We start from the raw sequence: 25,479 nt of genomic DNA on the forward strand, positions 1-25,479 counted from the left end.
AATAAGATTATTTCACATAAGATAAACAAAGACCAACAAACTAAAGAGAGCAGGCAGGCTGTTGTGCTCCAAAGGGCCTTAAGATAGTCATCATGGGTATTTGTATAAAGTTGCTTCAACGATTAGGACATGTATTTTGAATGTAAATGAGGGAATAGATGTAGTTATACTATTTCTGCACATAACTTTGTCCTGCCTAAGGGTGACTCACAAAAGCACATCCATACCATTCTCGAGCACCTAAGGCTGCACCCTAATTTAACTATTGACTAAGATCAAGGACACTTCAGCCTCCTAACCAACCACTGGTCAAAGCAAGTGAGCTAATATGGGTCCTAATGCAAGCAGGATACAGTTCACACCACACTTCAGTCTCATTTTCAGAGTTTATTTCTTCAAGTTTGCAAATCATTTTCCTCTTCTTTGAACCAGATCTCTTCACATCTTTCATCAAACCTCAATCTTTAAGGAGTCACATCAATGACATAAATAACGTGGACAAAAAGTGACATGTACAAATGTAAACACGATGTTCTCCTCAGTAACAAGAGTTCATACTGACTCTACGAAGAAGCTTCCTCCTTTTTCATGTAGAAACTAAAAGAAATAAGGCGTCTGAGTGGACTAGTCATTGGCACTTTTTAAAAAATACTGTGAAGATGTGGTTTAATCCATTATAACACAACAAGACAGTCTGGGAGGTCAGACTGTTCGAGGAATGTGGAGGTGAGCAATCTGCTTCTTTGTTCATTCATTTAGTCATTTAACCTCCTAAGACCCTGCATGTACGTCCTATGGTTTTCCTATAACATCTAAGAATTTCTGATATTTAAAACTTCAGAAATAATTGTCCAGAATGTTCACTGAAGTTTAGGTACTATTCTTAAAATGTTGGGAGAATTTCTTTTATAATTGTTAGGACTTTTCTAGAAAATTTCAGGGAATTTGTTTGGGGTTTTCGGACAGTTTGATTGGTAATTTTCAAGAATTTTGTGAAAACTTTGGATTTGTTTTTTTTTTTTTCATGAAAATTTTGGAAATTTGTTTGTATCTGGAGGGAATTTATTTTTAATATTTTTAATTTCTGGGGTAATTTGCGTATAAATTTGGAATATCTTCATAAAAATTTTGGCAATTTATTTTTATTTTCTTTGGAACTTGATTTTTTTTTCATTTTTATAAAATTGTGGGAAATTTGCTCCAAATTTTTCACAAGTCCACATGGAATTTTTGATAATTTTTTAATATTTGGGAATATTTACCAAAATTTTGCGGTACTTTTTCGAGGAAACTTTAAGAATATCTAAGATTTTCCACAGAAATTTGTGGTAATCTCTTTGAAATGTTCAGGAATTTTTGAGGTTTTGGAAAGGAAAATTTCCAAGGAATTCAGAACTTCAATCCAGTTGTTTATTCCCTGCAGAAACAGGACTGTCGGAAGATTTGTAAAAATCAATTTTTTGGTGATAATTTATTTCCATTTAAAGATAAAGCTGAGCTATTAAACTTTTCAGATCCTCCTAATCCCAAATCAGTGGGAGACTCTGAAAATGAATTCCAAACAAAAGCTCAGGTCTCAGGAGGTTAACCAGTTTCTCAACCTGATATCAGGCTCTTATTATATGCTCTGTTCCCTTTGCCTCCTGTCTAGTAGGGTTGTCATCATATCTGATTTTAAACTTTGATAGTAAAAATCAAGCAATGCTTGTATTTTTTCATACCACAGCAAAAAGAGTCCAAGGTTAGGTGGATTTAGCAATAATGGACTTTCATTTTGGATGAACCACTAGCCATTTAAAGCTGACCTTCTGGTTGCTGATTGGTCAGCAACCAGAAGGTGATTCATAGCAATGATTCATAAAACCAATGAAAGGGTGAAAAATTGAAGGTAGTGAACACTTTTTAGAGGCAGTGTAAATGGATGTCAGGGATTTGGTACTTTTTAATACTGTCTGTATTGAAAAGACAGGTTGTAAAATGTAAAAGACGTGGTATCAAAGCATAGCAAAGTATCAGGTACTTTGACAACCCTACTTTCTTGTCTTCCCTTCAATGATTCATTCAGCAGAACATGAAACTGGATCAGTTCATTTCTACAAAGATGGCCATGGCAGTTCAGGCAGTCTGAATAGTTCTTTCCACAGTTTCTCCACAGGAAGTGACAGAAAAATGTATTTATATAACCTCCATCAACACGCATTCCTCTCAGTCTGCCACCTTGTCATAAAAAGTTCCCGCCTGTTGGCTGTGCTGAGTCCAAACGGGGTCCTGGCAGTTGTACATCTTCGTAAACAGTTTGGTTGTGAAACGTTTCATGACAGGCCTTAGAAATCAGGACCGTTTGTGTCCTCCACGCCCATCAGGGAGCCTGTGCCCAGACCAGAGGAAGATTTGAACAGTTTTATTCCACCTCCTCATCTTTTTATACAAGTTCACAGAAATAGAAACGCTGCCGATCTCATGTGGTTTTCTCCTTGCGGCTGTAGTTGCTGTCTGTTGCCTCTGAGTGGCCCTGGACTTCGTCTGGCACCTGGAGAAGGTTCTTCTGCTGCTCTTTGAGGCGGAGATGTCTCGGTTTGACGGGTAACGCCACGGCGAGCAGGATGCAGCCAATATGGAGGCTGAAGTACCAGGACCTGCAGGGAGGAGAAAAGGGGAGGATTAGACACAATCGAAGGTTTCTGATACTCCTCAAAGATTTCTGGTCAACAATAGTTTTACTCCTTTGGTACTTTATGATCACACACATTTTAATATATTACAATGTATGGAGTCAGGGGCGTAGCTAGGAATTTTGGGCCCCCAGAAAGAATATAAACAAAGGGCCCCCCTTAACTGGCAAGCCAAGCAACAAATGTTGCATAATTTTTTTTTTACAAATATATATGCTTTTTAATGTATTTTTGAAGCGTAATTTCTCCATTTATGAGCAATATTTTTAACATGGTTAAGTTGAGTTTACTTGCATTATTTCACAGCACTGGACCATACCATTTGGACATTTTTAGGGGAGGAGTTGAGGCCCCCCAGTATTTATTTTACTGTATTTGATACAAATTTCAGTCTGCTGACCAATTCATTTTGTTTCTTTTGATAAATAATGTCAGTAATTACTCAGAAAAAATAGATAAAAACACACTTTTAATTGTAGGCTCCTCAAGGGCCCCTCCCTACTGTGGGCCTGGGTAATCAGTAACACCCCCACCCCGTGCTACTCCCCTGTATGGTGTCATTATTGCTGCAAAACATGAGACTGCATTTCAACGTATATTCAGTTCTTCCAACAGACTTCATTTTGGCTTTAAAAAGTACTTAAATTACTCAGCGATTTAAGCTGGATTCACTTTTAGCCATCTTTTTACAGATGTTAAATAATTTCTGTTAAGGTTTGGTTATTATTTTTGGGTCTCAGACATTTAAAACTTGTGTGTACAATGCCTATAAAAAGTATTCACCCCTTTCATCCTTTTACTGAATTTATAAATCAATCATGGTCAATAAAATTTGGCTTTTTTAAAAAAACATAACTCTTCAATGTCAAAGTGATAACAGATTTCCACGAAAAAATGTAAGTTAAACCAAAAGTAAATGTAATGTATAAAAAGTGATTCCGTAACTAGTTTACAGCCAATTGGTTCTAGAAGTAACACAATTAGTGAAATGGGGATCATTTAGTTGTAGTATAAAGACAACTGTGTCTGGAAGCTCCAGTCACTAGTTAATAAGTATTCCTGGCTACCATTACACCATGAAGACAAAAGAACACACCAAGAAACTCAGAGAAAAGGTTACTGAAAAGTCTAAGTCATGGCATGGATACAAAAAAATTTCAAGGTACTGAACATCCCCTAGAGTTCAGTTAAATCCATCATGAAGAAATGGAGGGAATATGGCACTTATGTAAACCTGCCAAGATCAGGCCGTCCTCACAAACTGAGTGAGCGTGCAAGAAGGAGACTAGTAAGAGAGGCCACCAAGATACCTATGACTACTCTGAAGGAGTTCCAAGCTTCAGCGGCTGAGGTGGGAGAGACCCTGCAGCGGTGAAGCACGGTGGTGGCAGCATCATGCTGTGGGGATGCTTCTTGAAAATGAATGCAGCAAAATGGTTTAAAGACAACAAGGTGAATGTTCTGGAGCAGCTGCGTCAAAGCCCAGACTTCAATCCAACTGAGAATTTGTGTCTGGACTTGAAAGGGCTGTTCATACATGATCCCTGTGCAGAGCTTGAGCAGTTTTGTAAAGAAGAATGGAGTAAAATTTCAGTGTCCAGAAGTTTGAGTCTGATCGAGACCTATCCACACAGACTCAGAGCTGTGATTGCAGCAAAAGGTGACTACTAAATACTGACTTGGAGGGGGTGAATATTTATGTAGTGACTTATTTTACATGACATTTTTGTATTTAATTGACCTTAATGTGTAGAAAATTGTTTTTTTTATTTGACATCAAAGAGTATTTTTTATATTTGTCAAAAAGCAAAATTATACTGACCATGATTGATTAATAAAACCAATTAAAGGTTAAAACATTTAAGGAATGAGATCTTCTTGATGAGATAAAAGCAAATGTCTCCTGAAGAACAGCACGGCAACAACAGGCAGAGCAAACATGATTGGTCCATCCTCTACCTGTTTCCTATTGGTTAGCACATGAAAACAAAAACAATCTAAACTCCAGTAAAACACTGACACCAATCTAGTACAAAGACAAACTCGTTCCGTTCGCTGACCTGTAAAACTTGAGCGATGGACCCACAGACAGCAGGACGAAAGGCACCACCGTGTAGCAGATGGCGATCTGGGTGGCGGCCCACGTGATGACATCATAAACCAATTTATGGGTGGATGACTGCAGGAAGTATGGACGAACGTTGTGTCGAACCTGTGACGACAAAGTATCTATTAAAGAAGCTACAGGAAGGTACAGAAAAATCTGAAATAAAGGTTCATCAGATCACAGCTAACATAGAGTTAGTGCATCTGCCTCGTACAGAATTTACTAATACACAGTAATGGTTAGTGATAATATGGGAAAGCTTCAATAGGAAACGTTTAGAAAAAGGCAGAAGCTTTGAAAAAAGCTCAGAGGGTGATTGGATGAACATTCTGTCTGTCACATCTCTACAGGCCAATCAGAGCAACCAACATGTGACGTAGCCGCTATCAAGCGACCGAGGAATAACACAAAACATGGCGACTATAGACATGTAAGTACTTGACTTTTGTCGTTTTTGAAAAGAAAACAACTCACTGCTGTTCTTGGTTCTTTTAATAAAGAAACAGTCAAGTTCTGATAAAACTGGCATTTTAGCAGCATCCACGCTAAGCTCTTCCGCCTCTCACTGCTGCTTGTTTACGTCACGCCTGAAAGCACTGCCCCTCGTCACTGATTGGTCCTGTCACTTTCTAACCAGGCCCAAACGGTTCAAATGGGAGCTTTTCAAGATGGATTCGCCAGTGAAAAACAAGGAAACAGGCATATCCATCTGCTTTGCAAGGTTAGCATGTGGTTGGTTCTCCACGAAATCCATGAGCAGAAAAACATTTCAAGCAAGGAGAGGAAGTTCCGTATATGGGCAGAGAAAAATCAGAGGGTGTTAGTTTCATAAACAAGCGAGAGGAGCAAAATATCAGGTATTAATGGAACATTTGAAGAAAAATCTGAGCATAAGATTGTTACGTCATGCTCTCAACACACTAAAATGTGCTCTTGAGTTTTGCAACAATAATGACTCCATAAGTTAGTGTCAAATCTCGTCTTCTGTCTTTTATAAAGCATCATTGGTTTCATGACAGGCGCTACACAAATCTATTAATAAACTATTATTATTTTCATTATTAGTAGTAGTAGTAACTCCTTAGCTAAGAGCAAGGACAGCTCACCGCTCTGGCAGCCAGCGTGATGACGATGCCGGTGAGGAAGGTGAGGTAGTAGCCTGGATACGCTCCATGCCACATGGCCGACAGGATGAAGGTGGCTGCTGTTGGGTGGTAGGGACAGCGCTCGTAACACACCCTGCCACAATAACACAAATGCACAAGTAGAAACACACATTAATGCTGTTACCCCATCCTAAATCAGGTTACGTTCTCTTCTCCTGCTGGTTGAGAACACTAGATTTCGACTACAGTGAAAAACATTAGAAATAGATTTAATAAATGTGGTGATCACCTTTTCAGCCAGTGAGCCGTCTGAATGTTCCAGTTATCGAGGAAAACTTTGAAGCTGGTGGCTAACTGAAACAAAAACACGAACTGTTTACAAAAATATGTGTAAAATGGATTTATCATAGCGTATGGCTTTAGCAGAGATTAGCACATCCAAGGACAGTTTTCTCTGTCCTGCTGTCCTCACCTCGATGTTGATGATCCTCAGGTTGGAGATGAGGTCCCAGCGGGGGGAGCCGTCCGCGTCGTAGCCATTAAAGCCGAAACCAGCGGCGTTGTTGATCGCATCCGCTGAGGTTAAAAAGAAATATATTAGACTGATGAATAATGGCTTCAGGTGATGTTTGGTTACTCTACATGTGATCTGCAGAATATTTTGTTTTATTTTAACAAACTTTAAGACAGTGCTACACTCAGTGCTCACACATTAACATAAAAAAACACAAAAAGTAAAGAGAGTGTCAGACACTGACCGAGCGTCCAGACAAAGTAGTACTTTGGTCTGGTGGTCAGCATGGACAGGTACAGGTAGACCACCTGAGCATAGAACGGCGTGTTGGCGATGAAATCGTCGTCGATGTTTCGTTCAACGGGGAAAACTTTACACACGGACAGAAAGACCAGCAGGCAGAAGAAGGAGGTGGCCACCTTTCGGACTACCTCAGTCTGCAGAAGCACAAACATCTACTTTTATGACTTTCTGTTTCTGTTATTCATGAAAACCACAGCAGAATTATTCTCAGCCTTTAGTTCCTGAGAAATTTGCAAAGGCAAAGTCTTTCCAGGGATTGGCGGTGAAATTGTGACCTGAATTTGGTTACTACTATGACCACAATGGAAGTTCAGATCATGAACGATCACAAAGAAAACTTAGATACGGTGCATTCAGAAAGTATTTAGGCCCTCTTCACTTTATCTACTTTTCTTATGTTGCAGCCTGATGCTAAGGTTGAAAAACAAATCATTTGTGATTTCATTAATCTACACTCATTCATCATGACAAGGTGAAAACACAATACTAGATTGTTTCTAGGAAATTTATAAAAAACTGTGGGACCCATAGGATGTGAAGCATGTTGATGGAAAGTAAGGGTATATTTTTGGCCATTTGTCATACGTTTGGCGAGGGCTCGCTCTGTCTCAGCTTGCCGTAGGACTTCCTGTCAGCCTCCTGCTCTCTGTGGCGGCGAGGCTCTCCCTCGATGAAGGCGATGTAGTCGTTGTAGGAGCAGGTGGGTCCGGCCAGGATCCCCATGAAGTTACAGTTGTAGCTGAAGTACTCCAGCAGACTAGGCATCCTCCTGAAAACATCAACACAAGTAGGAAGATTCTTTAGTGAGTCAGTAATTCTGAGAAGTGTAAAAAAGTTTAAGGATCAGATTTAGCAGCAGAAAAGAAGCTCAAACTAGGGCTGAACGATACTGGGAAAAATGACAGTGCAGTATCTTTTTTTTTTTGGATAAAATCCTGGCACAAAAAGTAGGGAAATTTGTGTTGGGTAGTTATTTCTTTGTTGTAACAATGCTTCTTGGCAATGAATCTTATACTGTTGGAAAGCCTGTTATTTCCCTTATAAAAGGTCTCACATCTGTAAGGAACGTGGGAATTTGCTTGAAAGTATGAAAAGTATTTTCATGGAAATTCTGGGGATAAGTTTGTATGTATTGTCTGGTGGAAATATGTTTTGAGTTTTGTAGGTGCATTTTCACAGGGATTTGGGAAATCTGTTTGGATGTTGGGAGAATTGGAAGGGAAATTTACAGGAAATTTGAGAAAGGTATTTATAATTTGGGGGAATTTGATCTGAAGTTTGTGGGTATTTTCATGCAAATTTGGGAACTGTATTTGTTAATTTTTGTAACGTTGATTAGGAACTTGGGCAGGGTCCTTGGTATTTCAAGAATTTTCATGGAAATGTCTGAATTTTTTTTTTTTTTTTACATTTTGGGGGAATTTCACACCATTTTCATTGAAATTGGTGGAATTGATTCGTAACTTCTTGGAGATGTGATAAGGAATTATGGGGGAATTGTGCTTTGAAATTTTGGATATTTTGGGAAATTTGCTTGGAAATTTTCAAGTATTTTCATGCAAATTTTGGGGATATGTTTCTGTATTTTGGAGTGTCAATGGATCTTCGGGGGGGAAATACGCCTTGTATTTTTTGGTGCATTTTCATGGGAATTGAGAAATCTGCTTGGATGTTCAGGGGAATTTTGTGGAAATTTGAGAAATTTGTGTCTACATTTTTAGTAGAGTTTTAAGGAAGAATTATTTGTAAATTTGGGGGAATTTGGGATGGGAGTTTGGATAGGGGTCCCTTGAGAAATTAGAGAATTATTACGGAAATTTCAGGGATTTTTTGGGGGACATTTTGGGGGAATTTCCCATTATTTTCATGGAATGTGTTGGAATGCTTTTGTACATTCTTAAGGATTTTATAAGAAATTACAGGGGGAATTTGCCTTAGAATTTTGGAGAATTTGGTTTAAAATGTTCAGGAATTTATCTGGATTTTTTGGGTCATTGTAATTGTAATGTTTTGTTTTATGATAATATTTGAGGAAATATTGGGGTACTTTTTTGCGATAGTGTCAAATATGTTTAAGATCTTTCAAAGAAATTTCATATATTTCTTTTCATTTTAAGCATTTTTTTGGGTCAGTTTTAGAAAGAGAACTTTCCAAGAAATGATATAGCTTTTAGTAGAAATTTTGTTCATCCTCTTGTTCATCATCACAATTAGCATCCATCCATCTCTGAATGACTGACACCATTTCTTACTGACTGAAGAACCCCAAAGGCTGACTAACTGGCCCACACACAGCAAAAATATGCTCTAAAGCTTGTCCAGTACTATATTTCTCCAGGAACAGGACCTTCAGGAGATTTGGAAGCATCATTTTTGGTTAAAAAAAAACAAAAAAACAACCTAATTTCCATCCAAAGACAAAGCTGATTTTAAACTTATCAGGCCCTAATTATTCTTAATAAGCAGGAGAAACTAAAAATGCATTCCAAACAAAAGCTCAGGAGGTTATTTTTGGTTTAACCACAGTTTTAGTCTTCCAATTCATGATGTTTATTTAACAAACATTGAACGTGCTTATGTTTAAATATGGTGGATAAATTGCAGAATAAACCGCTGGGTAATATATTTGTTGATTTATAACAATGAAGTTTATAAGGCACGAAAACAAACCTTATTGCTAAAATCTTCTGCCCTGGAGTCAGCTGATCCTCTTTTCTTGCCATTCCTGCAGAGGAGAAATACAAACTGAGAACAAACTGCTGCTACCAAGGAAATATGTCTTTTACTGAACATCTTTACCATCATGGATTTCAAAGGCGATGCTTGTGATCTTCTGTGTTATCACCATCATGGGGCTGCAGAGGGAGAATACATAAACATCATGGATAAAATAAATCTATCATCTATGTAAAATGATAAAAATATCTGCAGTATTCAGCTGTGTGGCAGGCGTCTCACCCCGTGAAGTCAGCAGAGTACATGCCGTAGTCAAAGACGTACACCCGAGTGATCTGACACAGACTCAGATAGCTGAGAGCCACCAGGAGGCAGTACCTGCAGATAAAACAGCAGTTAGTGCCCCCTACAGGCTAAAGGTTTCATTACAGACACAGAACGACAGCAGGGCAGTGATAGCCTGAGGGTTTCAGACAAGTAGAAACCTCCTGTGTTATAAAAATAACTCCAGTATGGCGGTGAAAACACTGCAGTTCCTCTAGCTTCCACTAGGGGCTGTCTTCTCTTGTGAGTAAATCCCCATAAAGCCCCATGTTAAGACATCTAAAGTCACAGTAGAACAAAAAATGTTTGCATAAATCCTGGCACATAGAAAACACAGTCCCTACAGCTTATCTCTCTCTTTATTTTATTGTATTGTTCAGTCAAATTTAAAACTATTTCAGGAGTGACTAAACCCCCAGACCACCCTTTTCAGCTGAAAACCTGGACATACTTATATTTAGTAGTGTTGTAATCCTCTACAGTGCTGTGAAAAAGTATTTTCACCCTCCTTTTTTGCATATTTGTCACACTTAAATGTTTCAAAGATAACATGAGTAAATGGAACTGCAGTTTTTAAATGATGATTTCATTTATAAAGGGAATAAAGCCATCCAGACCTACCTGGCCCTATGTGAAAAAGTTATTGCCTCCTAAACTTATAACTGGTTGTGACACCCTTTTAGTTATCAGTGAGTCTTTCATATCCCTGTGGAGGAATTTTGGCTCACTCTTCCTTGCAGAATTGTTTTCATTCAGCTATACTGGAGGGTTTTTGAGCATGAATGGCCTGTCTAAGGTCACACCACATCTCAGTCAGATTTAAATGCAGACTTTGAGTCGGCCACTCCAAAATCTTCATTTTATTTTGTTAAGCCATTCACAGGTGGGCTTGCTGGTGTGTTCGGGATCATTGTCCTGCTCGAAACCCAAGTGTGCTTGAGGTCATGAGCCAACATTCTCCTTCAGGATTTTCTGGTAGCGAGCAGAATTCATGGTTCCATCAATTACAGCAAGCGGTCCAGGTCCTGGTCCAGCACCATGTTTGAATGTTGGCCTGATATTCTTTTGATGAAATTATGAATATTTTCCCAGAAGTCTTGAGATTTTTTTAGTCAAACATGAGACGACCCTTTGTGTTCTTTTTGGTCAGCAGTGGTTTTGGCGGTTCTGGGCTGCAGGCAGGCCAGTTCAGGACCTGGACTGTTTTACTGTGAAGCCAAGCTGTTGTGATACAGTAGATGATGTGTGGTTTAGCATTGTTTTGCTGGAAAGAGACGTTGTCTGGATGGGAGCATATGTTGCTCTAAAACCTCTTCCTTTGGCCTTGGAACTTAACTGAGTCAGTGAGGCCTGCAGGTCTTTAGATGTTGTTCTGGATTGTTCTGGGACCTCCTGGATGAGTCGTCGATGCACTCTTGGAGTCATTTTGGTAGACCGGCCACTTTTGGCACGGTTCACCACTGTTCCAAGTTTTCTCCATTTGTGGGTAATGACTCTCACTGTGGTTGGCTGGAGCCCCAAAGTCTTAGAAATGCTTTTTTGTAACCCTTTCCAGACTGATAGGTGTCAGTGACTTTGTGTCTCCTCTGTTCTTGAATTTCTTTAGATGGCACCATGATGAGTTGGAGATCTTTTAGCCTACTTCACTTTGTCTGACAGGTTCTTAAGGGATTTCTGGATTCTAGAGGTCCGACAGTAATCAGGCCTGGGTGTGGATAGTGAAACTGAACTCAGCTTTCCAAAACAATGTGGTTAATCACAGTTAAATGATGATGTAACAAGAGGGGGCAATGACTTTTTCATACAGGGGCAGGTAGGTTTGATGGCTTTTTCCCCTTGATAAATAAAATATTCATTAAAAAAATTACTTTTATATTTACTTAAGTTATCTTTGTCTAATATTGAAATTAGTTTGATGATCTAAAACATCTAAATGTGAAAAATGTCTTAAAAAAGAATCGGGAAGGAGGGAAATAGGTTTGGTAAGTTAATAAAGCATGAATGCAAGGCATCTGAAAAGATCCAACCTTGTTTAAAATGCTTTTTGCTGTATGAATAAACCATTTCTTATAAGTCCCTTCTTCTTGTTCTCTCAGCCTGGTTTAAACCTGATCCCCCAAACACCACCTACACCATCAGACCCTCGCACACTGTAATCTGATTTTTATCGATGGATAACAAACAGTGAAAATGTGCTCTTTCTGAGGCTTACTTGTGCATGTGTTGGACTCCAGTCAGGATCATGATACCATAGGTGAGTCCACTCTGAACCAAGAAGTGAAGGGCATACCTGGAAAACAAAGTAATCATAATTAAAGCCCGAACCTTGGAAGCCCTAACCCTATTGAAACTAATGGAATTATTATTCAAATAAATTGTGTTTTCGGGGCCTCAACATGCTGACAAACTCACTTAAACCTTCCAGAAAAATGTTCCCTGGTAAAAAGGTATGTCTTCTACTGGTTTTGTACCAGTCCATTGCATAGAGGCCCAAAAGATCACTTAGGAGACTGGGTAGAAGCTACACCTATGTATAATGACTGGACAAAAAACAATCTCTTGGATGATCCTCTAAAACGTACAGAAAACGCACTACAAACAACTTTTGGTCAATTTTGGCGATTTTATCTGTTTTGCAAATTTCATGTGTTTGCGAACTCCGACGAGGGATTTCATCGGATGGACTTCAATTTTGTTTTGCTCATTCTAGACAAGTTGGGCATTACAAGTCAAAAAAAGCTTGAGTTTTTGCAATAGGTTGGGGCTGTGACCAATTGCCAAAGTTAGAAAAGTTTTTTCAGCTTTTTTGCAGTCTTCCAGGAACAATAATTACCCACAACTCTGCAGTGCTGATGTCAATACCAAACTTTACAGGAATGATCACAGATTGATCCCGAATACATCCATGCATCAGTTTCATCACTTTGTCACAGCACCCCTTCTGGTAATTGAAAATGTCCTCTGAATTTTGATTTTTTTTTTCCCCCTCAAAAACGACTTTAAACATTCAGTCCCCTCACACCATTTAACTTAGGCTTATGATTTTGGCTCTGGATATGAATCATCTTCAAACCTACAAAAAGCCTCTTGGACCCATGATAAAATCTCAACAGGATACTCCACTAGCTTCATTTCAATTTCAAAATAAGACATTTTATGATGTGCTAAATGACATTAACCTGTTGTAACTTTTGTCTAATTCAGTGTTCTTACTCAGTTTCTGGCAGTTTCACACTGAACACGCCCACATACAAACATCTCATCAAAGCGCCCTCTACTGGTAACAGGAAGTTACAAAAAGAGATCATTTGTCTAGTCCTCTTACAGTGCTGAAACTAGGAAGCCCAGAATTTGAACTGAACTACTCAATATTTTTCCACAACACTGATATTTTTATTACAGGACGCCTCACTGTTGGTGACAGTTCACTATCTCGCCAATTTCACAGGAAGTTGGTGTAACTCTCGTGTAAAACGTCTGATTTTGTTCAAATTTCACATGTATGATCAGGGTTGGCCCCTCAACACATTCAAAGGTTAATTTCATGGTTTTGCTAAGTAAAGGAGTTTGAGGTTACAGTCCTCCTCACCAGCCAAAGCAGAAGAGAGCGAAGTAGAGTCCCAGTACGGTAGCCACCACGTGTCTGATGAACGGACTGGTTTTACTAGGATGGAGAAAGAGTCGAAACCAGAAGGCTGACAGCAGAGCGCAGAGCTGACAAACCACAAAATTTACCTGCAGAAGACACAAAAAGATGAAGCTGGAGGTTAGCTTTCAGTGATTCCATTATGATGTTGGTTTCTAAAGGTTTCTGTGAAGGAGATCTGAAAATCTCAGAGAAGAGTTTATGAAGAAAACTGAACAGAAATCATTAGAGCTGACGGATCCTGATCCAACCACAAACTGTATCAGCTGCTCTGCCTGTTTTTATCTGATAGTTTCTCTCTTTCTCCCTGGTTCTATTCGAGGGTTTCACCTGTTAAACAAAGCTGCTTCACTGCCACTATGACTTTACTAAACTTTGCTCAATATTAAGCTAATGGTGGATTCATGTTGGCTCTTTATTAGCGTTAAAACAAATAATGAAGTGTAGATCTGTTGGACTTGGACAGAAGAGGATTAGGGTCACTTAACTTTTTTTTTAGATCCACTATTTTCCTATTTTGATTTTAAATAAAGCCAGAATATAAGAAATCTAAGATCAAAGTCTGAATCCTGAGATTGAAAGAAGAATTCTAAGAAAAAGGCAGAATTCTGTCTTTAAAATAAGAATGTTAAGACTAAAGTCAGGAATTCTGATGCAAAAAAGAAGTCTTTAGATGAAAATTTAGTGCGAGTCAATCTTTGAATCTACTAAATCCCAAATTTGTTCAATAGGATTCAAGTCCGGACTTTGACTTGGCCAGTCCATCAGTTCCAGTACTCCAGATTCCTTTTTCTTGGTCAAATAGTCTCTGCACAGCTTCGAAGTATGCTTGGGCTCATTGTCTTGTTGGTATATGAACCCATGACCAATCAGATTCAGTCCAGAAGGGATTCCATGATGCACTAAGACGTTGTGGTAGATGTTCTTGTTCATGATACCGTCCATTTTCACAAATTTGCCCACGCCGTATCCACAAATAAAACCCCATACCATAATGGGATCTTCACCGTGTTTCACTGTGGGTGCAATGCATCCGGCATCAAAACCTTCTCCAGCTTTTCTGCGGACATAAACACAACGATGCTGACCCAAGAGTTCAAACTTGGACTGGTCCGTCCAGAGTACCTTTTTCCAGTCATCAACAGTCCAATGTTTGTGCTCCCTGGCAAATCTGAGGGGTTTCTGGATGTTTGCAGGCCTCAATAATGGCTTCTTAGCAGCTATTCTTCTCTTTAAGCCTTGTTCCCTCAGTCGTCTGCTTATGGTCATTCTGGAGACTTTCTCAGATGCTGATCTAGAAACATTCATGTCTGCCTGAAGATCAGCAGTGCTCTTTCTTCTGCCTCTAGTTCTTCAAATCTTGAGCTGTCTGACATCTGCTTCAGTTAACTTTGGTTTCCTGCCTCTTCCTTGGTGCATTTTCTAAGTACCAGTCTCGGCAATTGACTGCAAAGCATACTTGACCACACTGTGAGAACACTTTATGTCTTTCCCTGTTTGTCTCAGAGACCATCCAGCATCATGAAGTGCTTAAATGCGGACTCTTTCATTTTCAGTGAGCTCTCCACACTTTACCATTTTGAAAAGGAATGAGGAATTTCAAACTGAGTTCACCTTTTTATACCCAAATTTGAGCCGGCTCACTGGGCTTCTCTGAGAGGTCAGAAATTAATCGAGCATAACATTCAACCACTAAAACTAATTTTTCTGTTCAGGAATGCAAGTAAATAACTATAATTTGACATATTAATCATAAAATATAAATAATGTGCTTCACTGTTTTTTTCCAGTTTTTGTGTAAATCAGTAAATTTGAAAATTCATGCATAACAATAATAGTTCTATTTTAGCATAAAAAATATCATTTGGGTTAAAGAGCTTCTACATATTGGTGTATTAACCATTGCAGAAACATAAAAAAATGATTTTGGTAATTACCAATGCTGTTAATTTAGGGCAGCTGTGGCATAAACCTTACTATGGGTGGCGGTCTAATGAATTTGTTAAGCACTGTATACATACATATATATATATATATATATATATATATATATATACATATGTATTAGGGGTGGGAATCACTAGTGGTCCCACGATACGATATTATCATGATACTTGGGTCACGATTCAATATTATTGCAATTTTAGTCATTTTGCAATACAGTGAGTATTACGATACAATACATTGCAACCTACATCGTTTTTTCAACTGGTTAGCTGATTTAGCAGTAGTCTTGCCCTCATGTTTGTCGTATTTCCACAGTATTTTATTTTCATGTAGCACTGAAAACCTCATGTGTCATGTCCACCTCATTCTTGCTACAATTATATATATATAAATAACACAAATACTACAAACTTACTAGAAATATATGTAATATAGGAGTAGTCATTGGTAATAAATATATATTTCAGTGGTAAAATCCTACATATTGGAGCTTTTTATTTTTGTTCATTTCTTTTAAATGAGGAGAACATCAGCAGAAATGTGGATCAGCTGATCCAGGAAGATCTCCAAATTTAACTTGATCATCTGAGTCCTGATCAGGTCCCTGGCTCTCAGCCAATCACAGAACAGGATGTCTACCTGTTACTGCACTGAAAAAAAAACAAAAAACCCAGAGACACACCTGACACACCAGCTGGTGATGTCTGGTGCAGCTTCTTTAGCATTTCTGACCATTTTTGTCAATTTAACAGTCCAGAACCACTTCAGTTTTATCACATTCAGACCATTAAGATTGATATAAATATAAAAATTATATTTACATACATATGATTACATGGCCTCAACATACATAGGTCAGGACAGCATGACTGGATGTAAAAAGAGAATTTCAGAGATGCAGATTCTCTCAGAAGTACAGACAGGCAGAAGTAGAGGGAGGTTTTAAAGCAACATATGCTCCTATCCAGACAACGTCTCTTTCAGATTTGAAAATCCTTGCATTCTGTTTTTACTTACTTTCTACACAGCGCCCCAACTTTTTTGAAATCTGGGTTGTTTCATGGTGTATCACCATTAAGCTTAAAAATAAAGAGATGTGAATTTTGGTCCATATCCCCCAGCACTCACATAATTCATCCTGATATAAATGGTGTGGTCTTAACCTGTTTGAAAATGCATTGATCCATCTTTAAAATTAGGATTGTTGCCCAGCCCTAGCTTATTTTTCAGCCTTTAATAAATCAGCGATTTCATTTTTCTGCTGCATCGTATCCCTGGTCGTGTTTCTGGTCTACATTCCTCCTTTTTGTCTCTTTGAGGCCTTTTCTTCCGTTAAACACGGACGGCGTCTGTCTGCACCGCCCGGTTCATCCCTTTCTCCCCCAGTACTGTCGTCTCTCTCAGGCCGAGCATGTCGCATCAGATTCGGCGTGAGAGAGCCCAGAAGCCGGCCCCAGAGCCCTGTAGCTCGGTGTTTTTCCCCCCGGAGGATCTTACCTGGTCCAGCGGCAGCTCGGTGATCTCGCTAACGGGCTGCAGGAGGCTGGAGCCGGTGCAGGCCGTGGAGCGGGGGTCTTCGGCGGCCATGGCTCGGTCTGCGGCCGGCTCGGCTGCTTCTGTGTCCGGCTGCAGAGGCTCGGGGGGCGGCGGGGGCTCCGTGATCCGCCGACGATCTGTCTGTGTGTCCTGATGCTCCTTCCTCCCCTTCTTCCTGCTCCTCCTCCTCTTCAGTCTGTCTGCCACCCCCTTCCTCTGATCCCCCTCACATCCATCCCTTTCCTCCCCCTTGCTCCCCCCTTTTCACTTTCTCCTCTTCTTTTATCATCCTCTTTAACCCTGCTCCTCCTCATCTGCCCTCTTTGTTTCTGTTTCTCTCACTTTCCCCTTTTCTCTTTTCTCGCATTGTACGGAGGCCGTCAACTGCAAAAACAAAAGCTCGACTAACGATGTATTAAAATAAGTAGCTCGAAATTAATAAAAGGAACTAATTATTTCACAAAATGAAAAACTGTTTAAAAAATTTATTTCCCCTGGATTAATAAAGTCATTTTTTTATTCCAATTATGAAATAAATACGTTTATTACTATTATTATTATTATTATTATTATTATTATTGTTGTCATATATTATTGTTGTTATTGTTGTTATTAATCTTATTATTATTATTGTTGTTGTTGTTATTGTTGTTGTAATAAAAACTCTAAACAAATAACATAAAAAACCAATCATTTTCACAAAAGAAATATTTTTATAACTCCAAAAAAAAATTTTATTGAAAAAAAAAATTACCTGGGGAAAACATGCCGCTGAAATCGTACTTTTTTTCAATTCTAAGAAAACATTGAATTTTAAGAATACTGAGATTCAAGCCAGAATACTGAGGGAGAAAAACAGATTTCTAAAACTGATTGTTTCTTAAAAACAATCACAAATAGAAACAATAACCCCCTAAATTGTTTTTATAAAAGATCAAAAGACAAAAAAAAAAATTTCATATAATGCAGAAATATATGACTCAACAAGCGCAACAAAAAAGACCATTATGATTTTTATTACGTTTATGAAATACATATGTTTATTATTATTATTATTATTATTATTATTATTAATGTTATTATTATTATTGTTATTGTTGTTATATATAACATAAAAACCAATAATTTTTATATAAGAAATATTTCATAACTCCAAAAAACTAAACCAAAAATGTATTGGAAAATAAAAAGTCCCCTGAGGACAAAATCGTACTTTTTCTCAAATCCAAGGAAACATTGAATTTTAAGTATACTGGGATTCAAGCCAGAATTTTAAGCAAGAAAACAGTTTTCTAGAACTAATAGTTTCCTGTGTACACTTCAAAAAATAGAAACAATATCCCTTATTGTTTTTTTTTTCTTTTTATCAAAAGAAAAAAAAACCAGTTCATATAATGCAAAAATATATGATTCAATAAGAACAACGAAATAGAATGGATTCTGATTTTTTCCTTTTCTTTTTTTTATGATGATGACAGAAAGATTTACAAAAATCCAAATCTACAGAGCCCTTTGAGGGACACGGCTGAAAAAAAAATTAAACACACCAAAAACTGTCTCATGAGCAGAAGGGGGGTTGTTCTATGGTGGCCCTGTAGGTCAATTGCACAAATATTCACCTGGCTGCAAAGAAAATTTCACCAACTAAAAACATGTTTTAGGTTTTATTTATTAATTTCTTAATTTTATTTTATTTTATTTTATTTGCACTTTGCATTTTGCTTAAGCTTTTCAATTTTAATGAAATCTTTTTTTTCTTAACTATTCAGGGAAGTGTCTCTGTTTTTCATCAATTTTTTAGTTAGGTGGAAAATCTGACATGAAGATTTCATAACACATAAAAAATTTAGTTACACTTCAATAAAAATATTCCACCAAGTGTAAAAATGCTGAATAAAAAAAAATGCAAAAACATTTTACAAATAACAAATAGAAAAAATCCACATTTTGAGGAATGCAAAGAAATCCATTTAACTTAAAATGATGACTTATATGCGGATATACTTCCCTGAATAAAAGCAAACAAACAAAAAAAAAAAAAAAGAAAAAAGAAAAAGATTTAAGAAAAAATAAAAAATATTGAGCATAAATTATGTCTACAAAAAATTTAAAAATTTATTTTTTTCAGTTATTACAATTTACAAATGACTCCTTATTATTTGTTAGTTAATGTAGTTGGCCCTCTGGGCCACCATAGACACATAAATAATTATAACAATTTGTGTGCCTAAACGTTTTAATGTCCAGAAAACTTTTTTTTTTTTCATTCTTGATTAATATCACTGACTTTTCTGACACAGCGGGCCCAGCAGGTGGCGTCAGTCCGCCTCAAATGTCCCCGTAAGCCTGTATTTAATAGTAGAAGAAGAGCCGCAGACTTCCGGGTGGTTTGTTTTGGTTTGTTGTCCTGACAGCAGCCGTTAGCTTTCGTTAGCATCAGTTATCTTCATCATGTCAGCCACAGAGGACGACACGGAGCTGAGAGACCTCCTGATCCAGAACCTGGAGAACAGCGGAGTCCTCAACAAGCTCAAGGTCTGACATAATTGTTGCTCTATATTCATAATTATTTATTTATTGTTAAATTTAACCGCTTTACTGGTCAGGGAGGCTAGGCTAGGCTAATGCTAGCCTGACGGTCAGCCAGTGAAGTTTAGAGAGATGTTGGCTCTCTTTAGTTCTTTAAAACTTTGTTTAAACCAGGACTCTGCTTTTCTTTATCATTTTGAATTTCTCTTTAAACAGAATTAAAGGTTATGTCGTTAAGTGTTCGCTACAGATCTACTAGCCGTTAGCATTAGGGATGCTAGCTGTGCTAATATTGTGGTTTATAGCTCTGCTGATGAGAAGGAAAAAAAATACTCAATTTACCCTCAGGGGAAATGAACAGAAAAATTACTGTTCGTAGGTTAAAGTATAATAACTTAAGTTTTAATTCACTTGAGTCTAAGTAAAGTTACCGCCCTATAAATGACCGATTTAAAAGTAGAGTCCTAAGTAAAAGCTTACATGAGTCTTATTTTTATTCTGGAGGGGCTCATTCTTTCTTGCCCCTCCACAGTCACAATCAACTACGAAAATTCGACTGCCCAGCTATGCTGTTTAAGCAAAGGATCACCATAATGATGAAACAATGCATCATCAAATGTAGGGTGAAAATGAGTCCTTTGAGCCACTGACCATCAAGTGTTTGTGTCAGCCAATCAGCTGGCCAGTTTCTAATACAGGGACTCATGACTCCCTATGTCTTACCATTTAGCTTTATTTATTTACTCAGTGATGGATGTTTTATAAAAGCAGATGAGGGCGACACTTCCCCAAAATATGTTAAAGTAGAAGAAACAGGTCTAGTTTTTGAAACTTCTGAGAAAAGTTCAAGCATACAAACACTTCTGAGCTGTAGTAGTGAGTAAACTGAAATAGTGACGTTCCACTCCTGAATTTAAGCGCTTTAAGTTGTCAGAATTGCAGTGCTGCAAAAGGCCTGCATAACATTTTTGATCACTAGACGTTGAATGGACAGTGGTGGGTCAAGAAGATGAGCTGGGGTGTTTCCTGGGCTAAAAATGTTATTAGCAAGTGCTGACCATGAGGTTTAAAGGGGATAAATTTTCCCCTTTAAGACAAGTTTATATTGTTCTCAGAGGTCCCCAAAACATGTCTGTGAAGTTTGTTGCTGACAAAACACTCCAGTATTGGATTTTTGCATGTCTAAAAATCCCTCTGTTTCAGCCCTCCTCAAAACGAGCTGTTTCTGTGGCTTTAAGTCTTAATTAGCTGTCTGACTCCGCCCATGACCACACCCCTCTCAGGAAATGGATGCAGCACTCGTGATATTGCAGACACTTTTCTTTTCCAAAGTTTAGACTGAGATTCGAGCCATCAATCTCCCAGACCGAAGTCAGCAGGGTAACCCACTGAGCTATCCAGCATCTCAGCTGGTAGCTGAGAGGATCAGTAGAGGAGGGCAGAACTTTCCTCCAAGTGGGGGAGGGCCAACCAAACCTGGGGGTGGGTGCTTAGGCCCCTGGCGAGGTCACTAGATGTAAAATCTAAGAATGGCTTGTTTCAGCACACATTTTCTAAAAGGTGGAGAAAGAGAGGGGGAGAGGGAATGGATTTTTCTGGTACTTCAGGGGATTGTGGACAGGCCAGGGGCACATATTTGTGTTAGAAAAGCCTAAAAAAAGTGACTTTTGCATAATATGTCCCCTTTAATGACTTTGAGCGTTGAGCTCAATAATCTAACCTTTCCGTCCTTGAGTCAGGTCAGACTTTTGTTCAAATTTTGATAAAAATCAGGGCTGAACAATTTGCAAAAATAGTCTAATTACAATTTTTTCCCCCAAATATTGCAATTTTGATTTATTATGCGATTATTCTTGGGTTAATCTTATGTATTTTTCGACAAATTCAAACAATAAATAATTCCATAAATAAGACCATGTGTATTGAAAAAAATGAAAGTATTTCCAAAGCAATTAAACCATAGTATTATGAATCTAAATATGGGGGTGCAGCAAGCTTTAAGCTATAAAGGAGGTGGCTGGGGTGGAGGAGCTGAGGCTGGCTACCAGCTGCTGGGGTATGACTTTCGTTAAGTACCACTAGCCTTCATCAGTTTTAGATAGAATGAGTTAACTGTTTTTGCTCATATTGCAAATGTGATGTTATTTGCTTTGTTTAAGGGTATTATCATTTTTATGTCACTCATTTTGATTAAGAAAAACATAAATAAAACCCAAAAGGAGGATTTTTGTAAATCATTATAAAAAATGGACACTTGAATGTTTGCATAATGTGCATAAAATCTCTGCCGCTGCAAAAAAATGGATTTATTAAACCGATATTTGACACATTTTAAGTTATAGAAATATTGCACCTTCTGCGATTTGAACATTGCAGCAGGTCATACTGTGATTTAATCTAATTTGGATTAATTGCCCAGCCTCCAAAAAGTCCAATAAAATGTTCCTGAGGCATCGTGTTCACACCAACAGCTCTACAGCAGCACTTACAGAAGGACTTACAACCCTATAACATAATGTTTCCAGCCTCTGGCACTGAGGCATATAAAAGACCAGGAAACCTCCTTTACATTTAAAATCTCTTTTTCAAGGATTTCCAGGCCAAGACAGGCAGCAACACAGCTGTTACAGACAAACAATCATCAGTCATACGTACAAACAGAATACCAGAAAACATGAAATAATTAAATAAGCAAGCATTTGTCCAATTTAGACCACAATCACAAAACCAATTAGATCAGGCAGAACGTCCTTTTACAGTTTATTCCAAGAATATTAACAGTATATCTTTATATTTAGGTATTTATAAAGTTATATACAGTCATGGACGAAAATGTTGGCACCCCTGAAATTTTTCCAGAAAATACACTATTTCTCCCAGAAATTGTTGCAGTTACAAATGTTTTTGTCAAACAACATGTTTATTGCCTTTATGTGCATTAGAGCAATAGAAAAAATTTGAAGAAAAAAGCCAAAATTGACATAACTTTACACAAAACTCAAAAAATGGGACGGACAAATTTATTGCCACCCTTTTAAAACTGTGGGTAAATCATTTTATTTCCAGCATGTGATGCTCATTTAAACTCACCTGTGGCAGTAACAGGTGCTGGCAATCTAGAAATCACACCTGAAGCCAGTTAGAATGTATGAAAGTTGACTCAACCTTTGTGTTGTGTGCCTGTGTGTGTCACACCAAGCATGGAGAAGAGAAAGAAGAGCCCAGAACTGTCTGAGGACTTGAGAAGCAAAATTGTGGAAAAATATGAACAATCTCAAGGTTACAAGACCATCTCAAGAGATCTTGAGATTCCTTTGTCCACAGTGTGTAATATAATCAAGTATTTTATAACCCATGGAACTGTGACTAATTTCCCTGGACGTAGACAAAAGAGAAAAATTCACAAAAGAATGCAACGCAGGATAGTTGGAATGGTGGATAAACATCCTCAGTCAACTTCCACACAAATTCAGCCTGTCCTGCAGACTCAGGGTGCAAAAGTGTCAGCTGGGACCATACATGGTCATCTGAATGAGATGAAGCGCTATGGCAGGAGACCGAGGAGAACCCCACTGCTGACAAAGACACATGAAAAAGCCAGACTGGAGTTTGCAAAAATGTACCTGAGTAAGCCTCAATCCTTCTGGGAGAACATTTTGTGGACAGATGAGACTAAGGTAGACCTTTTTGGAAAAGCACGTCATTCTACTGTTTACAGAAAACAGAATGAGGCCTACAAAGAAAAGAACACAGTACCTACAGTCAGACATGGTGGAGCTTCAAGGATGTTTTAGGGTTGTTTTGCTGCCTCTGGCACTGGGTGCCTTGACTGTGTGCAAGGAATCAAGAAATCTGGAGACCATCAAAAGATTTTGAGCCGCAATGTAGGGCCAAGTGTCAGAAAGCTGGGTCTGCGTCAGAGGTCATGGGTGTTCCAGCAGGGCAATGACCCCAAACATACCTCAAAAAGCACCAAGAGATGGTTGGAGACAAAGATGGAGAGTTCTGAAGTGGCCAGCAATGAGTCTGGATCTAAATCACATTGAACACCTATGGAGAGATCTCAAAACTGCTGTTGCATGAAGGAACCCTTCAAATCTGAGAGACCTGGAGCAGTTTGCAGAAGAAGAGTGGTCCAGAATTCCAGTTGAGAGGTGTAAGAAGCTTGTCGATGGTTATAGGAAGTGATTTGTCTCAGGTATTATTTCCCAAGGGTGTGCAACCAAATATTAAGTTGAGGGTGCCAATAATTTTGTCCTGCCCATTTTTTGAGTTTTGTGTAAAATTATGTCAATGTTGTCTTTTTCCTTTGGATTTTTTGTGTTGTTCCAATGCACATAAAGGAAATAAACACATGTATACCAAAACATTTGTTGATTGCAACAATTTCTGGGAGAAATGATGTATTTTCTGGAAAAATTCCAGGGGTGCCAACATTTTTGTCCATGACTGTAGATACTGTGACAGCCCATGTTTTACTGATTTGTTGTTGTCTTGTGCAGGCGGAGATGAGGGCAGCGGTGTTCCTGGCGATGGAGGAGCAGGACAAACAGGAGGTGATGGTTTACTTCCCATCCTGTCTGCAGACTTTTTTTCTAGTTTACTGTGTGCTTAATTTGTTTTCCTCTGATTTTCAGAATAAAATTCCTCTGATCAATGAAAACCTGAAGAAATTCCTCAACACCAAAGATGGTAATGCTTTTATTCCTTTTTTATTTTTATTTTATTTGTTTTTTATCCATCCACATACCCATAAATACGTCCATTGATTTGTCTGCCGATCTGCCTTCTTTTTTTTCTAGTTTTCTTCATTTGCTTTATTTAATACTTAAATTTCTAGACTTTATCTTTATGATTTCTTTCCTTCATGGACTACTTCAAGGTATTATTTTTGTGTAAAAGTCACCAGATGATCATCTGACTCTTCTTCTCCTTCACACTGCTGATTTTTTTGGTGTCAGCTGATTATTTTCAAGTGAACAGCACAGCTTTGTTTTATTGATGAATGGTTTGCTGCTTGTAGAGATGTTGTAGTTCATTTTTATCCCCACAGAGAGGCGCTGTGATGCCATTAGACGACCCTGAGCTGTCACCCTGGGGCTGCTGTAGTTTCCTTTAGTTCAAGTTTATCTGGTTGCAATTCCATTAATGTCCATCTGAGATAAAACAGGGAAACAGGACTAAAAGACAAACACAGACAAATCTTTACATGAAGAAATGTTTCATGATTAAAAAATCTTTATTGATAAATGTTTAACTTCACGCCTGCTCTCTTCATTTTCTATTCTGACTTTCTTGAATGTGTTCAGCAGTGAGATGAGCTGCCATGACTCGGATGTTGACCAGGTTCTGACCGTTGTTTCTTTTTTTTCCCTGCAGGTCGTTTGGTAGCCGCTCTCATTCTGGACTTCCTCCAGGTCTTTAACTTGGACTTCACACTCGCCGTGTTTCAGCCAGAGATCAACTCCGTGAGTATCCCAGAGAGCATTGGTGTGTGCGGGCTGACGCAGCATCTCTGTGGTCTGTGGCTGTAAAAATCAAATCTCAGGTGCTGTAATCCACATCCTGTTTCCTGGTTTCTGTTCACACACTGTGCCGCATCAACCCAGGCTCGCTTTGATAACCTTAATTTTCTGTAGATAATCCACCAAACGGCATAATTTCTCTTGTGGATCCATTTTTTTTACAACTTCAATCCCAAAAAAGTTGGGGCGCTGTGTTCAATGTACATGATAGTAGAAGTAAATGATCTCATTCCACAATAAAACATAAACAACATATCAGATGTTTAAACTGATACATTTAACCATTTCATAAAAATATTAGCTCATTTTGGATTGAAGTAGGGACAGGGCCATGTTCACCATTGTGTAGCATCCTCTCTTCTTTTAACAACAGACCGTAAACATCTAGGAAGTGAGGAGACCAGTTACTGGAGAGGAATGTTGTCTCATTCTTGTCTGATGATGGATTCTAGCTGCTCAACAGTCCTGGGTCTCCATTGCCACATTCTTCCTTTTACGATGCTCTAAATGTTTTCTTTTGGGGAAAGACTCTTCTACTGTGAAGCCATGCTGTTGTGATGGATGTGGTATATGGTCTAACATTCTTGCTGAAAT

General features: G+C 38.3%; 2 protein-coding genes across 6 annotated transcripts in view; one reads left to right on the top strand and one right to left on the bottom strand.

The window, feature by feature from the left end:
* Positions 1-399: 399 nt before the first annotated feature.
* Positions 400-16,989, bottom strand: mboat2b (membrane bound O-acyltransferase domain containing 2b). Its single transcript, XM_041804506.1, has 13 exons — positions 16,793-16,989; positions 13,292-13,437; positions 11,915-11,992; positions 9,661-9,756; positions 9,502-9,557; positions 9,373-9,427; positions 7,288-7,471; positions 6,644-6,836; positions 6,358-6,461; positions 6,175-6,239; positions 5,886-6,018; positions 4,733-4,884; positions 400-2,636 (listed from the first exon to the last, which is right to left on the bottom strand). Exons 1-13 carry the CDS (start codon positions 16,880-16,882, stop codon positions 2,459-2,461), a joined length of 1,530 nt encoding a protein of 509 aa, XP_041660440.1. The 5' UTR covers positions 16,883-16,989; the 3' UTR covers positions 400-2,458.
* Positions 16,990-19,208: 2,219 nt separating this feature from the next.
* Positions 19,209-25,479, top strand: part of cep43 (centrosomal protein 43) — a 36,526-nt gene continuing 30,255 nt past the window's right edge. For all 5 annotated transcript variants that reach the window (XM_041805826.1, XM_041805828.1, XM_041805829.1 and 2 more), the window contains exons 1-4: positions 19,209-19,366; positions 23,863-23,916; positions 23,998-24,052; positions 24,740-24,828. In XM_041805826.1, the coding sequence (XP_041661760.1) occupies positions 19,283-19,366; positions 23,863-23,916; positions 23,998-24,052; positions 24,740-24,828 (282 nt within the window). In that variant the 5' untranslated portion in view covers positions 19,209-19,282. The remainder of the gene's footprint in view (positions 19,367-23,862; positions 23,917-23,997; positions 24,053-24,739; positions 24,829-25,479) is intronic.

The sequence above is a fragment of the Cheilinus undulatus genome, linkage group 14 (assembly GCF_018320785.1).
Source record: "Cheilinus undulatus linkage group 14, ASM1832078v1, whole genome shotgun sequence".
Classification (NCBI taxonomy): Eukaryota; Metazoa; Chordata; class Actinopteri; order Labriformes; family Labridae; genus Cheilinus; species Cheilinus undulatus.

Bases quoted from the DNA above. Each gene is read 5' to 3' on its own strand.
- mboat2b (XM_041804506.1), bottom strand. From the start codon at position 16,882: ATGGCCGCCGAAGACCCCCGCTCCACGGCCTGCACCGGCTCCAGCCTC. The intron at 13,438-16,792 runs GTAAGATCCTCC...TGTCTTCTGCAG, and splicing joins CCGAGCTGCCGCTGGACCAG to GTAAATTTTGTGGTTTGTCA. The intron at 9,757-11,914 runs GTAAGCCTCAGA...TTTTATCTGCAG, and splicing joins GGAGTCCAACACATGCACAA to GTACTGCCTCCTGGTGGCTC.